Genomic DNA, 12,771 nt, shown 5'->3' on the forward strand with positions numbered 1-12,771 from the left:
GTGTGTGTGTGTGTGTGTGTGTGTGTGTGTGTGTGGACATTTAAAAAGACAAAAGAAGCAGAGCAGGAGTAACGGTGTCACAGCATCAGGGATCAGATAAAACCAGCAGAGCTCAGTGAAGGTCGTCTACCGTTAACCTCTGCCCCCTGCTGCCACCGGGAGGCAACTACAGCTCAGAGACCCTGTTTGTTCCTCTGAGCTGACCTTTGACCTGTGAGTTTAATCAGGGTCACAGCAGGTTAACATGGTGATTGGATGAAACGGCAGCAAAGTGTTACAGGAAGTTGTGAGGCGGCGTCTGATGTTTGAGCTCTGCTACTGAAAATGAGCGAATTAAAAGCCTTTGAAGGTGAGATGTTTCCTGTTTGTCCAATGAGCAGCCAGACGACGGCGCTCCGGCTTTGATGGAGACGTTTTATGTTTTCTGGGGTAAATTAAAGTCGTCCTCCTTCAGGTGCTCGAAGGCCGTTCGGTCTGACCGTGAAGCTGTCGCTGGGATCGGTTTGCGTCTCAGAGACAGGAAGTTGGGATCTGTGTGTGTTGGCGTTAACGACATTATCCTGCTCGCTGAGGCGTACTAAAAGCCTTCAGCGTGTGGTGGGAAGCAGCAGCTACCTGATCCTTCCTTCCTGCTCTGAGTGCTGTCGGCTCCTTCCCGTCTCCGCAGCGTGTTTCCTCGTGAGCTGAAGGAAGTGTTCGCCTCGTGGAAGCAGCAGTGCGTCGCCCGCGGCCACCAGCAGGACATCAGCAAGCGCCTCATCAGCGCCTCGCTCTTCCTGCGCTTCCTCTGCCCCGCCATCATGTCGCCCTCGCTCTTCAACCTCATGCAGGAGTATCCCGACGACCGAACGTCCCGGACGCTCACGCTCATCGCCAAAGTCATCCAGAACCTCGCCAACTTCACCAAGTGAGTATCTGCAGGTCAGCGGCGCCGCCGAGGTTGTTCTGAAAAAACAAACTCTCACTTTGCATTTCCTCCAAAGGTTTGGAAACAAGGAGGAGTACATGGCCTTCATGAACGACTTCCTGGAGCACGAATGGGCGGGGATGATGCGTTTCCTGTCGGAGATTTCCAACCCGGAGACGCTGACCAACACGCCGGGCTTCGAGGGCTACATCGACCTCGGCCGCGAGCTGTCCGTCCTGCACGCCCTCCTGTGGGAGGTCGTCTCTCAGCTCGACAAGGTACAGACACACGAACCATCAACACAGTGTGTGTGTGTGTGTGTGTGTGTGTGTGTGTGTGTGTGTGTGTGTGTGTGTGTGTGTGTGTGTGTGTGTGTGTGTGTTGAACACTGACTCACACACAGCTCAGGTGCTGCAGACTCAGCAGGCGTCCCTGTGACGCTCAGGAACATTAAAACACTTACAGGATGTTGACCTGATACTGAGCGAGTCGAAGTGTTCCTCTAAGTTTTTTGAGCAGTTATTAAAGCAACATGTTGCAAACTGCACGATGCTGGACCGAAAACAGCCCGACCAGGCCGGTAGCAGCCACGGGCGGCGCCTCACAGGACACCCTGACCCCGCTGGATGACATCACTGTGTGCAGAATGTGTCTGACTATCAGCTGATCGCTGAGTGGTGTGTTCAATGTGACATGTTTGACTTCATCTAACCACATTAACGCTGCGTGGCTGAACATCACAGCATGGCCTGAACTGCTCCTCCCCCACCCTCCAGCTCACCCTCCACTCCCCCCCTGCCTCACCCGTCTCAGCATGGCTCTGCTGTGTCGGTTCTGGTTCTGTTCAGTAGAAGCATGTCGTTCTAGTTGTTTTCGTTCTCATTAAGTTTCCCTCATGTTTTTTCCTCCCCCCCCCCTCTTTCTGTTCACTTCCTGTCTGTTATGTGCTTCCCCACCACCACCACCACCGCATCTTGGTGCTTCCATTCAAACCATCCACGAACAAACACACAAACGCACACACGGCGACCACAGGGTGAAAATTCCTTCCTGCAGGCCACCATAGCGAAGCTGGGCCCACTGCCGAGGATTCTGGGAGATATCACTCGCTGCCTGGCCGCTCCAACGCCCGTCCAACAGCAGCTGCGACGCTTCCAGGACCACAGCTCCGCCCACAACATCAGCGGCAGCCTGTCGTCGGGATTGCAACGAATCTTTGAGGACCCCAGTGACAGGTAACCAATCAGCAGACAGATCAGGTGTTTAACAGGTTTCTGGTGTCTTCACGTGAACCACAAAGAAGAAACAGAGAAGCTGTTTCTGTGCAACACTTCCTGTTCCTGACATGCATGAATGTTTAAATAGGTGCACAGCTGTTTCAAACGAGCTTAGCTTCATAAGACATTTCTGAAATATGTCAGAAGAGATGAGATATAAAGGAGAGTCGCCAGAGACCCCAGAATCGATCCCTGAGGAACGATCAGTCAGAAAAGTTTCATTTTCTCTAACTGCTGTTCACGTCTCACTTCCTGCAGCCGCAGCGAGGTTCGCAGTCTGCAGACACCAGTTCGGGGTCAGCGCCCCCTGTTGCCTCAGCAGCATCCCTCCAACCACACCAGCTTCTCTGACCAGGAGGAGCGCGACACGCTGCTGCCCAACGGTCGCAGCATCTCTCTGGTTGACCTGCAGGACGCTCAGAGCCTCCACGGCCACGCGGGGCCCCCGCCACACCACGAGGCCCCGCCCCGTCTCAGCAGGGTTGGCTCGCAGGCCTCCGTCGGACATGCCGTTGCCCCGGTTACCTACTCCCACTCCAACCCTCTCACACCTCAGCCGGCACCACACCAGGCCAAAGTCCCGCCCAGAGATGGACAGCCACAGAGCGCTCCGCAGGTGAGGCGGCCGCTGCACGCCTCCGTCAGTCAGCAGCGCAGCCTGCAGCCGCTCTCGTTCCAGAACCCCGTCTACCACCTAAGTAACCCCGCCCACAGCACGACAACACGCTCCGCCCACTCGCTGCGGCAGGACTCCAGCTCCGAGAACCTGAGCACCGAGAGCTCCCACAACAGCCACAGCAACTCTGACGACTTCGGCAGCCAGGTGGGGGGCAAAGGTCGCGCGCCGTCCAACAGCAGCCTGGACGAGGTGGGCAGCAGGCGGAGCACGCAGAGCGAGGACTGCTCTACGCCACGCCGCCATGCCCTGCAAGACCTCCCACCCGGCACCGCCACAGCGGTCGCCATCCCTCGTCAGAGCACAACAGCAGGCACCGCCCACATCATAAAGGTGGAGCAGCAGAGCAAAGGGGGCGGGGCAAGGACGCCACGGTCCGCTGCACACAGCGCCTCACTGCGCAGCAGCAGCAGCGCCAACACCGAGCCAACGCCCACCCCTGCCGCTGGCATCATCAACCGCCAACCGTCCACCTGCTCTGTGGAGAACGTGGCTCCGCCCCCAAAGAGCACCACCAAGCAGATGCCACAGGTACGACAGAAATCCGCCGAGTCTCAGACTTTTAGCGTTTCAGGTGTGTTTCTGATGATGTCACTGCTTTGTGTGCAGGTGGCGTCTCCAGTGGAGGCGGTGGCGGTGGCGATGTCTCCCGTGGAGAGGACGGCGGCATGGGTCCTAAACAACGGCCAGTACGAGGAGGAGGAGGGAGGGGAGAGGAGCAGGGAGGAGGGCAGGAACACAGAGAAGGTAACAGGCACACCTGGGCTGCAGGCGAAGCCCATAAGGAAGTGACGAAGGCTCATTTCTGTGAAACTGCTTCCTGTTTCCACAGTACGAGCTGGAGATCTCTCGGCTGAAGGAGCGCCTGCGCGTGTCCGGGCGGCGCCTCGAGGAGTACGAGCGGCGGCTGCTCGCTCAGGAGCAGCAGATGCAGAAGCTGCTGCACGAGTACAAAAACCGGCTGGAGGACAGCGAGGAGCGACTGAGGAGGCAGCAGGAGGAGAAGGACACCCAGATGAAGAGCATCATCTGCAGGTACGCACACACAGGTCACATGATGAAAGGGGCGGGGCTGATGTCACAGAAAATAGGCTTCAGGTGTTCAGGAGGAGTTTAAGTAAATCAAACCAGGGTCGTGTCCAAATTCATGGGCTGATTTTGTTTAAACAATTCTTGCACACTTCCTGTAAATCCAATAAACTTCATTTCACTTCTGTGTGTCTCCTCTATGATATATTTAACCGACATTTTTTTATTGTAACAACCAACAACTTATGCAGGAAAATAATGACTATCAACAAGGCTGCCCAAACTTTGCATCCCTCTGTAACAGGACACTGGAGTAAACTCTCGACCGTCTCACACGTCTGTTTAATCAGTTTTCTGTTTGACGTTTATTCAGCTGTGTGAAAACCACCCGGGGCATTAATAAAGTTTTACTTTATCTAACCTAATAACTTTAATCTCAGCCAAACCGATTTACTCACAAACAAATAAAACAGTGAAAAAAGCCCAACAAGAACATGTTTAGGTTGTCTCAGGTACTTATATATTACGTTTAAGTAATAATAAGCCTAACCTAATTCTCGGCGGCTCCAGTGACCCTCCAGCGCTCGGTCAGCTCTCCAGCTGGTGAGTAACAGACGTCTCTGAAAACGTCGGAGCACCTCTGCAAATATGCGATGTCCTGATAAACTGAGCAGATATTTGAGCTACAGTCTCGCCTGAAAATATGTTAAAAGTTTATTTTGTGACCCAGAAAGATTAATAAGAGTAAAGTTAAAACTTAATAGCGGCCGCCATTGTTGGAAACTGGAATTGGCTGGGCTGCGCTATGAATTCTGGGATATGGTGGGTCACGAAGGACACACCCGACCCATCCTTCAAATTCGGGGAAAAGGAGGACGCGTGTGTCGGCCGCATTCGGAGGAATTTGGACAGCCTTCGGCGCATCGCTGTGACGTAATCGGCCTACAAATGCGGCCTCAGGAGGACGCAGCCCAGATGTTGATATTTAAGGTGATGATGATGATGATGTTCTGTACATTTGCAGATTGATGGCGGTGGAGGAGGAGCTACGGCGGGACCACGCAGAGATGCAGGCAGTGATCGAAGCCAAACAGAAGATCATCGACGCTCAGGTACAGACACACCCGTGACACGCTCGTGCCATGCCCATGACACGCCTGTAGCACGCCTGTGCGTGTCACAGGCGTGCTACAGGCGTGCCACAGGTAATGGGTTTCAGAGGGAAGCAGCGATGCGTTGTGTTCGAGCTGCAGCTGTGACGGAAACTTTAAATCTTTTGAAACGTCTCACAGTCTCTCCACTGATTTCAGGTCAGTAATGGATGTGAAATAAACCAATCAGGCAAGTAACTGTAGCCCCGCCCCTTCCTCCACCGCCACTACCACCAACGCCACGCTGTGTGTTTTTTGTTTTTATGAATTTATTTTTAGGGGGGAAAAAAACACTGCCAACACACCTGACACCTGTTGAACCAGCCAATCAGAGCGCAGAGTTTCAGCATTAGTGCAGCTGTCGGCGCCCCCTGGTGGGCGCCCCCCTCTGGTTCACGTGGGGATAAAAAAACTCAATTTGACAAAAGAACGTTATTGTTCACGAACAGCGTCCTTCCTTCAGTCACAGTAAATAAGAACATTTATTAATAATTACATTTTCACTCAGCTTCATCTTCAAAGTCGTTCTTGGGCCTCGGGGGCTCCTGTAGTTCAGCTGACGGCTGGTTCCAGCTGCTCTGTAATACGTTGGTGTGTCGGCGTGTTGCGCTCTCGGCTGGTTTTGTTTAAGTTTGGCTGCAGACCCCACCCCCCCCTCCCCACACCACCTCCCACCCCCCCTCCCTGTAAACCACCACAGCTTCTAGTTCACCCTTTCAAAATAAAGCGAGTCGTCAGCAGGCTCAGGAGACGGCGTTGGACTTTCACCTTTTTGTTTTTTCGCTGGTTTGAGCTTTTTTGGGCTGCTGTTTATATTTTCGGCTGCTGCCCTCAAACTTCCTGTGGTTGTTTTTGTTTTCACGTCGGGTCAAAACCACGTCGCCGCTTTTATTAAGCTGAACCGTTTTTAGATTTTGTGTGAGCTGGTCTTTTTTTCAACCTTTAAATCATTTAATGTTGCGTTAAGAGGCCAAATCGTCCTTTTAAATCTGCATCGTTTCGTCGGTCGCGCAGGTTTTATTTGAACGTGTCCGATTAAAGATCTTTATAGAAAACTTTGTGTCACTGAACATGTTTCACTGATAAATCCATTAGTGTTCAGAAAGCTGTTGAAATGTTTTCATTAAAGCCTGATTTGGATTCAGGGTTAAGTCGTTTTTATTAAAAATCTTTTTTCTTTAGTTGTTTCTTATCCGTCACCTCGTTTAATCAGTATTTTAATAAAGTTTCATTAAAGTTTCTTGGATTTAAGGGATGTTACTTTCTATTTTTCCTTGTGTGGTTTTGACCAGACTCTCCGATCAACACCAAACTGCTTTGTTGTTGTTGTTTACCTGTCGGTCTGACTTCCTGTCCCGCCCCCTTTCTCATCTTTATCCAATCAGGAGAAAAGGATCGGGTCCCTGGATGCGGCGAACTCACGGCTGATGGCGGCGCTGACGCAGGTGAAGGAGCGTTACAGCACGCCCAACCTTCGCAACGGCCTGTCGCCAAGCAACCCCACCAAGCTGTCAATCACTGAGAACGGAGAGTTCAAGAACAGCAGCTGCTGATTGGTCCTGCCCTGGGTAGGGGTGGGGTTTAAAGTATATAACTCCCTCGCCCACGAGATGAGCTGCAGACATCAGAGAGAATTTAAAGATATAGAATCTATTAACACGAGTGTAAATACTGATGTTTGATCTGATGTACAGAGAGTGTGTGTGTGTGTGTGTGTGTGTGTGTGTGTGAGAGTGTGAGTGAGAGAGTCACAGAAGCACAGCGAGGAAGAAATAAACCAAAAACTGAAACGTTTTCTAATCGATTTTTTATGAATTTCTTTCGAAGCTTCTGTTTTCGTTTCTCGTAGCGTGGAGTTCCCGTTGTTCTTGTTTTTTACCTGACGAGTTGTTTTGGGTTTTAATTTATTCCCCCTCGTTCTCGTCCTGTTGCTGATCTACTGAACAGACTCCTGGAGGATCAGGGTCAAAGGTCACACCTGTCTGCTGTCCCTATGTTGACAATAAAGTCTACCTGAAAGTTTGACTGTGGTCCGATTCCTGTTTGGCGTGCTCGTGTTTCTGTGATGCTCACGCTGCCGTCGCTCTTATTTCATGTTAATTTTGTTCTGAAGTGAAAACGAACATCGGTCCCACAGGTGAGCGCGCACCTGAGGAGCATCAGCGCCTCCTTTATTACCATCACCATTGGTATAAACTGCCGTCGGGCTCAGCTTGCGTTCGTGAGGCTGTTTGTGGTGGTCAGACTGCGAGTAATCCCTGCGGCTGTTTGTAGGAATGACGAAAATGGTCAAAGGTTCACCTGGACACGATGTAGAAGCAGCTGCAAACAGACGCTTCACCAAACATCAGCTGTGATTTAAGCTGCACCGTCATTAAGTTCAGTGAAATCGTTAAAAGCTCAAAACTACCCCAACATTCACGCCGCCGAGGCGATGGCAGCGTTTAACTATGTTTATCATGAAACTTTGAAAGAAATCATTTTAAGGTGTCACAGTCTCGGGCAGAAGTTTAGGAGGCTGCTGTGTTTCCCACTGACACCAGTCTGGATGACATCATCAGCGAGTCATTTCTGACCAGGACATGATCTGTAACTGCTTCTTTCATCTGATCAGCATCTCTAAAGTTAGAAACATCCTGTCTCAGAGTGACGCTGAAAAACTAGTTCATGCATTTGTTACTTCCAGGCTGGACGACTGTAACTCATTATCAGGATCCCTGTTAAATCCAGAATTTAAAATCCTGCTCCTCACATACAAGGCCCTAAATAATCTTAATAACCTTATAGTACCATATCACTTTGCTCTCATTAAAACTGCTGAGAGTGAGGAGCGTGGAGCCAAAATATGAAACACACTAAAGGTAAAAAATGATCTCTCACTCTGGACTCTGTCACGTTTTATTCTGAAAGGGTTCCCTCTGCACCTCCGAGTTTACGTTGTTTACACTTTTATTGTGAAAGGCAGGAACTGGAAGAATCCCTTTTCGCACATGCGCAGAGCACACCGGGCTTTCCGGATGGACGGCGGAGTTAGCATTAGCTTTAGCTTCACTGAAGTTTAATCTCACGTCTTTCTCTCGACTGCATCAAAAATGTCTTCCCTTCAACTTCCGACTGAGTTTGTCACCGAGGCCGTGACTGCTGACGGAGGAGGAGGAGAAGCAGGAGGTGGCGGCGAGTCTGAACAACGCACCGAGGAGGAGATGGACCGCGAGCGCAGGCGCAGACTGCTGGACATCACCTGGAAACTTGATAGGCAGCCGCACCGGACAGGTGAGCAAAACCGGAAACGATCAGAGAGACACTGGCTGTGTCCCAATTCAGGGTCTGCACGCTTGAAGTACGCATTTCAAGTGCGGTTACGTCACCGCCACGCGACGACGGCTGTCCCAATCGAAGTGTACTTCAAATGCGCCGTCGATTTCCCCAAATATCACGCTTCGTATATCCCACAATTCATAGCGCGGCGGTGGGTGTGGATAATTTTGCCGCAAAATACGGCAGAAGGGAGCAGCCGAAGAGTGAACTGTCAAAAGTACTGAATATGACGTCACTTATTTATGTGCGAATGTTTAATAATTAAAGTCAGTCATATATCCACAAACACAACAAGCTGAAAGTCAGATATATCATATTAATCTGACAATACTATAATATTGGCCATATTATATTTACATCACCACAGTGAGATGACTTTAGTCTCATGAACAACATTAACTAATTGTTATTTACTAACTAATCTTAAATGACTGTTCAGCACAGACATGAAGCCCAACAATCATGTTTACAGTCCTGTGGTCTCAGCCTCAGATACTCAACTAAAGTGATGTCATGACAAAAATGAATGACCAACAAAACATTTTTCTCCGTCATTTCTGTCAAAGCTGTAACGTGTCTCGCGGTTAGTATCATGGTTGCTAGGCAACCTGAACAGCGCGACGAAGCGTATACCGTCCCATTTCACAAGCCTCTCGCTTCCGCACTTCTCGTACTTATAGTACGCACCGTACGTAGTACGCGTACTTCAAGCGTTCAGACCCTGAATTGGGACACAGCCAAAGAGAGAAAAGAAAGCGGGTGATCATCATAAAGGATTCTCCACAGGTGGGCTGTTAAATCTGAGCTCACCTGTTTAATGTTTCCGGTTCACCTGGCGGCAGCTGGGTCATAAAAGCCAATTCAGCTTTTACGCGGTTTGACGACCGTGTTTCGGCTCCTCGTGAAACCTTCAGCTCACTGAACGGGACATTTCCCTCCAGGACAGATCCACAGGAGCCATGTTTCTCTCTCCAGCTGTGAACATCTGTGTGACAGATCCACGAGCAGGAGTTGGTACCTGGCTGTTTGATTACAGAAGTGCATTGTGGGTAAACTGGTGGAAATTCTACAGTAAAATAAAAGTAATTTTTTCCGCATTAAATTCAGAAAAAGGGAGAGTGTGCAGGTAAACAGGTGTGTGTCATCAGCAGGGTGCACAGGCAGAAGCCAATCAGAGCTCGGTGTGACAGCGAGCCTTGCTGTCGTGGTCATTATGTGGACGTCCTGCGTCAGCTTTTGCGGCCATGCCTAAATGTTGCCATAGTTACTTTTAATTGGAAGCTCAGTATTGCTGCTGGATCAGGTGATGCTGTCCTCCAATCGTGGGCTGCCTTTGTTTAAACAACAGAATCCCTTCCAGGGGCGGAGCTGCTTGACACCTGGTTGCCAGTGATGGTGGTTAAATTCCCATACTTCCCAGTTCTGCTTCCACCAAAGAGTCACACGAACACTGTACAGCCAACAACAGCTGGATTTAGTCTGCCTCACTATTCAGTCCAGCTGTTCACTGTAAACGTCCTGCATTGGCTCAGGCTGCAGGTTTCCAGATGTTCTCTTCCTTAGAGACATGAATCAACAGGGTCACCTTCTAGCTTCCAGCTGTGCTCAGGGTCGAGTAATGACCTCTAGCAGCCACTGTGATGGCTTGCAGAGTGTGAAGTAGTCCCACCTGAGGCCACGGTTGTGATGGACGGCGATGATGATGATTGTCTAAAGGGTTTTAATTTTTTTTTACTGTCATCACATCTATAACATGTTTGTCTCTTTGTCCTTCAGACATTCGACAGAAGGAGGAAGAGCTCTGCAGCCAGGAGAGGAGCTGCAGTCTGGATCAGGAAGCGCGAGAGCTGCCACAGATCAAAGAGGAAGACGAGGAACTCTGCACCAATCAGGAGGAAGCAGAGACTGAACAGATGAAAGAGGAAGAGGAGGAGCTTTCCATCAATCGGGAGGAAGAACAGCTCATACTGGAGTCTCACCGTAACACTGACAGTAGCTCGAAGTCCGTGCAGCACAGCGTTTACGCAAAAGTGTTTAAGACAGTGTCGCAGACGAAAGACGAGCACACGAATAAAAAACCTCACGCCTGCGAAACGTGCGGAAAGACTTTTAGCAGTAACTTCCACCTGGTGACTCACATACGCACCCACACAGGTGAGAAGCCCTTTGCTTGTAAGACCTGCGGAAAACGTTTCAGCCGCAAGTTCGATGTGAAAGCTCACGCAAGAACCCACACGGGCGAAAAGCCGTACACGTGCGAGCTGTGCGGTCAGAGTTTTAGAAGAAACTATCGGCTGACAGTCCACATGAGAAGTCACACGGGCGAGAAGCCTTTTGCATGCGAATTTTGCCGCAAAAGTTTCAGCTGTAATTCTAATCTGAAAATCCACCTGAGAATCCACACAGGTGAGAAGCCTCACGTTTGTGAAACCTGCGGGAAAAGCTTCAATCGCAGTGGTCAGCTGAAGATCCACCTGAGAAACCACACAGGGGAGAAACCGTACTCCTGCAAGCTGTGTGGAAAATGTTTCAGCAGCAGCTCGTCACTGATAGGCCACATGAGAACCCACACAGGTGAGAAGCCTCACTGCTGCAACACCTGCGGGAAACGTTTCTGGCAAGCAGTGTCTCTGAAAATCCACACAAGGAGCCACACGGGCGAGAAACCGTATTCCTGCCAAACGTGTGGTAAAGGGTTCAGCAGCTGTGACTCGCTGACCGTCCACACCAGAACCCACACAGGTGAAAAACCTTACTCCTGCAACACCTGTGGAAAGAGATTTAGGCAGTCTTCGGGGCTGAAGAGTCACATGAGAACTCACAAAAGTGAAAGGTTGTACTCGTGTGAGACGTGCGGGAAAAGCTTCACTAAGAACGTCAGCTTGCTCCTGCACAGGCGGACCCACAGAGACAAGAAGTCTTACACCTGCAGCACCTGTGAGGAAAGGTTCATCTGCCCTTTAGAGCTGGACAATCACATGAGAACTCACACAGGTAAAAAGCTTTATTTCTGCGAGACGTGCGGGAAATGTTTCACTCACAGCTCCACTTTGGCCGACCACATCAGAACGCACACAGGTGAGAAGCCCTACGCCTGTGAAACCTGCACCAGGCGCTTCAGTAGTCGCGCTTACCTGAAAGTCCACATGAGAACGCACACAGGCGAGAAACCGTTTTCCTGCAAAACGTGCGGAAAAGGTTTCAGAAGCTGTACTCACCTGATAGCCCACGTGAGAATCCACACAGGTGAGAAACCTTACACCTGTAAAGTGTGTGGGAAACAATTTAGCCGCTCGTCTGGACTGAAGAACCACATGATGACTCACACAGGTGAAAGCGCCTTTTCTTGTGAAACGTGTGGAAAAAATTTCTCTAGCTGTCCTCCTATGATAGTCCACATGAGAACCCACACAGGTGAGAAGCCTTACTCCTGCGACACCTGTGGAAAAGAGTTCAGTAGCACCTCTCATCTGAAAAAACATATGATTGTGCACACAGGTGAGAAGCCGTATGCCTGTGATCTCTGCGGTAAAAGCTTCACTAGCAGCTCCTACCTGAAAGTCCACATGCGGAGCCACACAGGTGAGAAACCGTATTCCTGCAAAACGTGTGGGAAAGGTTTCAGCAGTAAGCCGCCGCTAATAGTTCACATCAGAACCCACACAGGTGAGAAGCCTTACACCTGCAATAGCTGCGGGGAAAGATTTACGTATGCGACGGTGTGGAAAAATCACATGAGAGCTCACGACTCTCACACAGCATCCTCTTAGGAGAGGAGCAGCTGAGGAAACATTTGAGGTCATCAGCAAACGGGAAGAATCGGCGCGGTTTCGACCAGGAGGGATTGACTTCAATCTGAAGTGACCAGCACTGACTGGTTCTTTCAGATTAAAGGACAAAACTTGTAGGTCAAGTAAGCTGGAGGTCGTGTTGGAGAACCTTATTCTTTGACCGCAGGCTGTAAAGGCTGATTTATGGGACTGAGTTTTGTTTTTATTCTGGTGTTCGATGTTTTCTCAATACACTGGATGAAATGCTTCATCATGGTTTCCATAAGTGTTTTGTACAGTTTAGAGTCAATGATGTGATTCATGGGCTTTATGAAACAAAGAATGCAGCAGTGATGCAAAGCTTTCTATCAATAAAGACATTAATAAAAATGAACATCGTGTTAGTCATGCTTACAGCGCCGAGTGCCACAGAGGTGGTTGTAGTTCAGGAGGTGGAGCAGCTCATCTATTATTGTACTGTTTATATTGTGCAAAATCACAACAACAACTCGAAGCACTTTATATTTGAAAGTAAAATCAAGCATAAAGTGCCAAATATATACTGTGTGTAAAACAGGGGTCTCAAACTCGTGGCCCATATATTGGGTGACGTTACTTTTTTTGTTCAGAAGGATTTGTTTGT

General features: G+C 49.8%; 2 protein-coding genes across 7 annotated transcripts in view; both read left to right on the forward strand.

Moving 5' to 3' along the window:
* rasal2 (RAS protein activator like 2) overlaps positions 1 to 7,063 on the forward strand; it is a 60,764-nt gene extending 53,701 nt beyond the window's left edge. For 4 of the 6 annotated variants that reach the window (XM_005751347.1, XM_005751343.1, XM_005751349.1 and 1 more), the window contains 8 exons: positions 668 to 907; positions 984 to 1,185; positions 1,943 to 2,142; positions 2,443 to 3,391; positions 3,470 to 3,607; positions 3,693 to 3,895; positions 4,914 to 5,001; positions 6,426 to 7,063. In XM_005751347.1, coding sequence (XP_005751404.1) covers positions 668 to 907; positions 984 to 1,185; positions 1,943 to 2,142; positions 2,443 to 3,391; positions 3,470 to 3,607; positions 3,693 to 3,895; positions 4,914 to 5,001; positions 6,426 to 6,593 — 2,188 coding nt within the window. In that variant the 3' untranslated portion in view covers positions 6,594 to 7,063. Of the gene's footprint in view, positions 1 to 667; positions 908 to 983; positions 1,186 to 1,942; positions 2,143 to 2,442; positions 3,392 to 3,469; positions 3,608 to 3,692; positions 3,896 to 4,913; positions 5,002 to 5,199; positions 5,231 to 6,425 lie in introns of all 6 variants that reach the window. The other 2 variants (XM_005751344.1, XM_005751345.1) reach the window with 2 other exon arrangements.
* Positions 7,064 to 7,885: 822 nt separating this feature from the next.
* On the forward strand, positions 7,886 to 12,522 carry LOC102215424 (zinc finger protein 260-like). Its single transcript, XM_005751350.1, has 2 exons — positions 7,886 to 8,313; positions 10,135 to 12,522. Exons 1-2 carry the CDS (start codon positions 8,133 to 8,135, stop codon positions 12,126 to 12,128), a joined length of 2,175 nt encoding a protein of 724 aa, XP_005751407.1. The 5' UTR covers positions 7,886 to 8,132; the 3' UTR covers positions 12,129 to 12,522.
* Positions 12,523 to 12,771: the final 249 nt, after the last annotated feature.

Source organism: Pundamilia nyererei, unplaced genomic scaffold, assembly GCF_000239375.1.
Source record: "Pundamilia nyererei isolate P.nyererei 1_Seehausen unplaced genomic scaffold, PunNye1.0 scaffold00307, whole genome shotgun sequence".
Classification (NCBI taxonomy): Eukaryota; Metazoa; Chordata; class Actinopteri; order Cichliformes; family Cichlidae; genus Pundamilia; species Pundamilia nyererei.

Coding starts and splice junctions, on each gene's coding strand:
- LOC102215424 (XM_005751350.1), top strand. CDS start 8,133: ATGTCTTCCCTTCAACTTCCGACTGAGTTTGTCACCGAGGCCGTGACT. Junction 8,314..10,134: donor TAGGCAGCCGCACCGGACAG/GTGAGCAAAACC, acceptor TTTGTCCTTCAG/ACATTCGACAGAAGGAGGAA.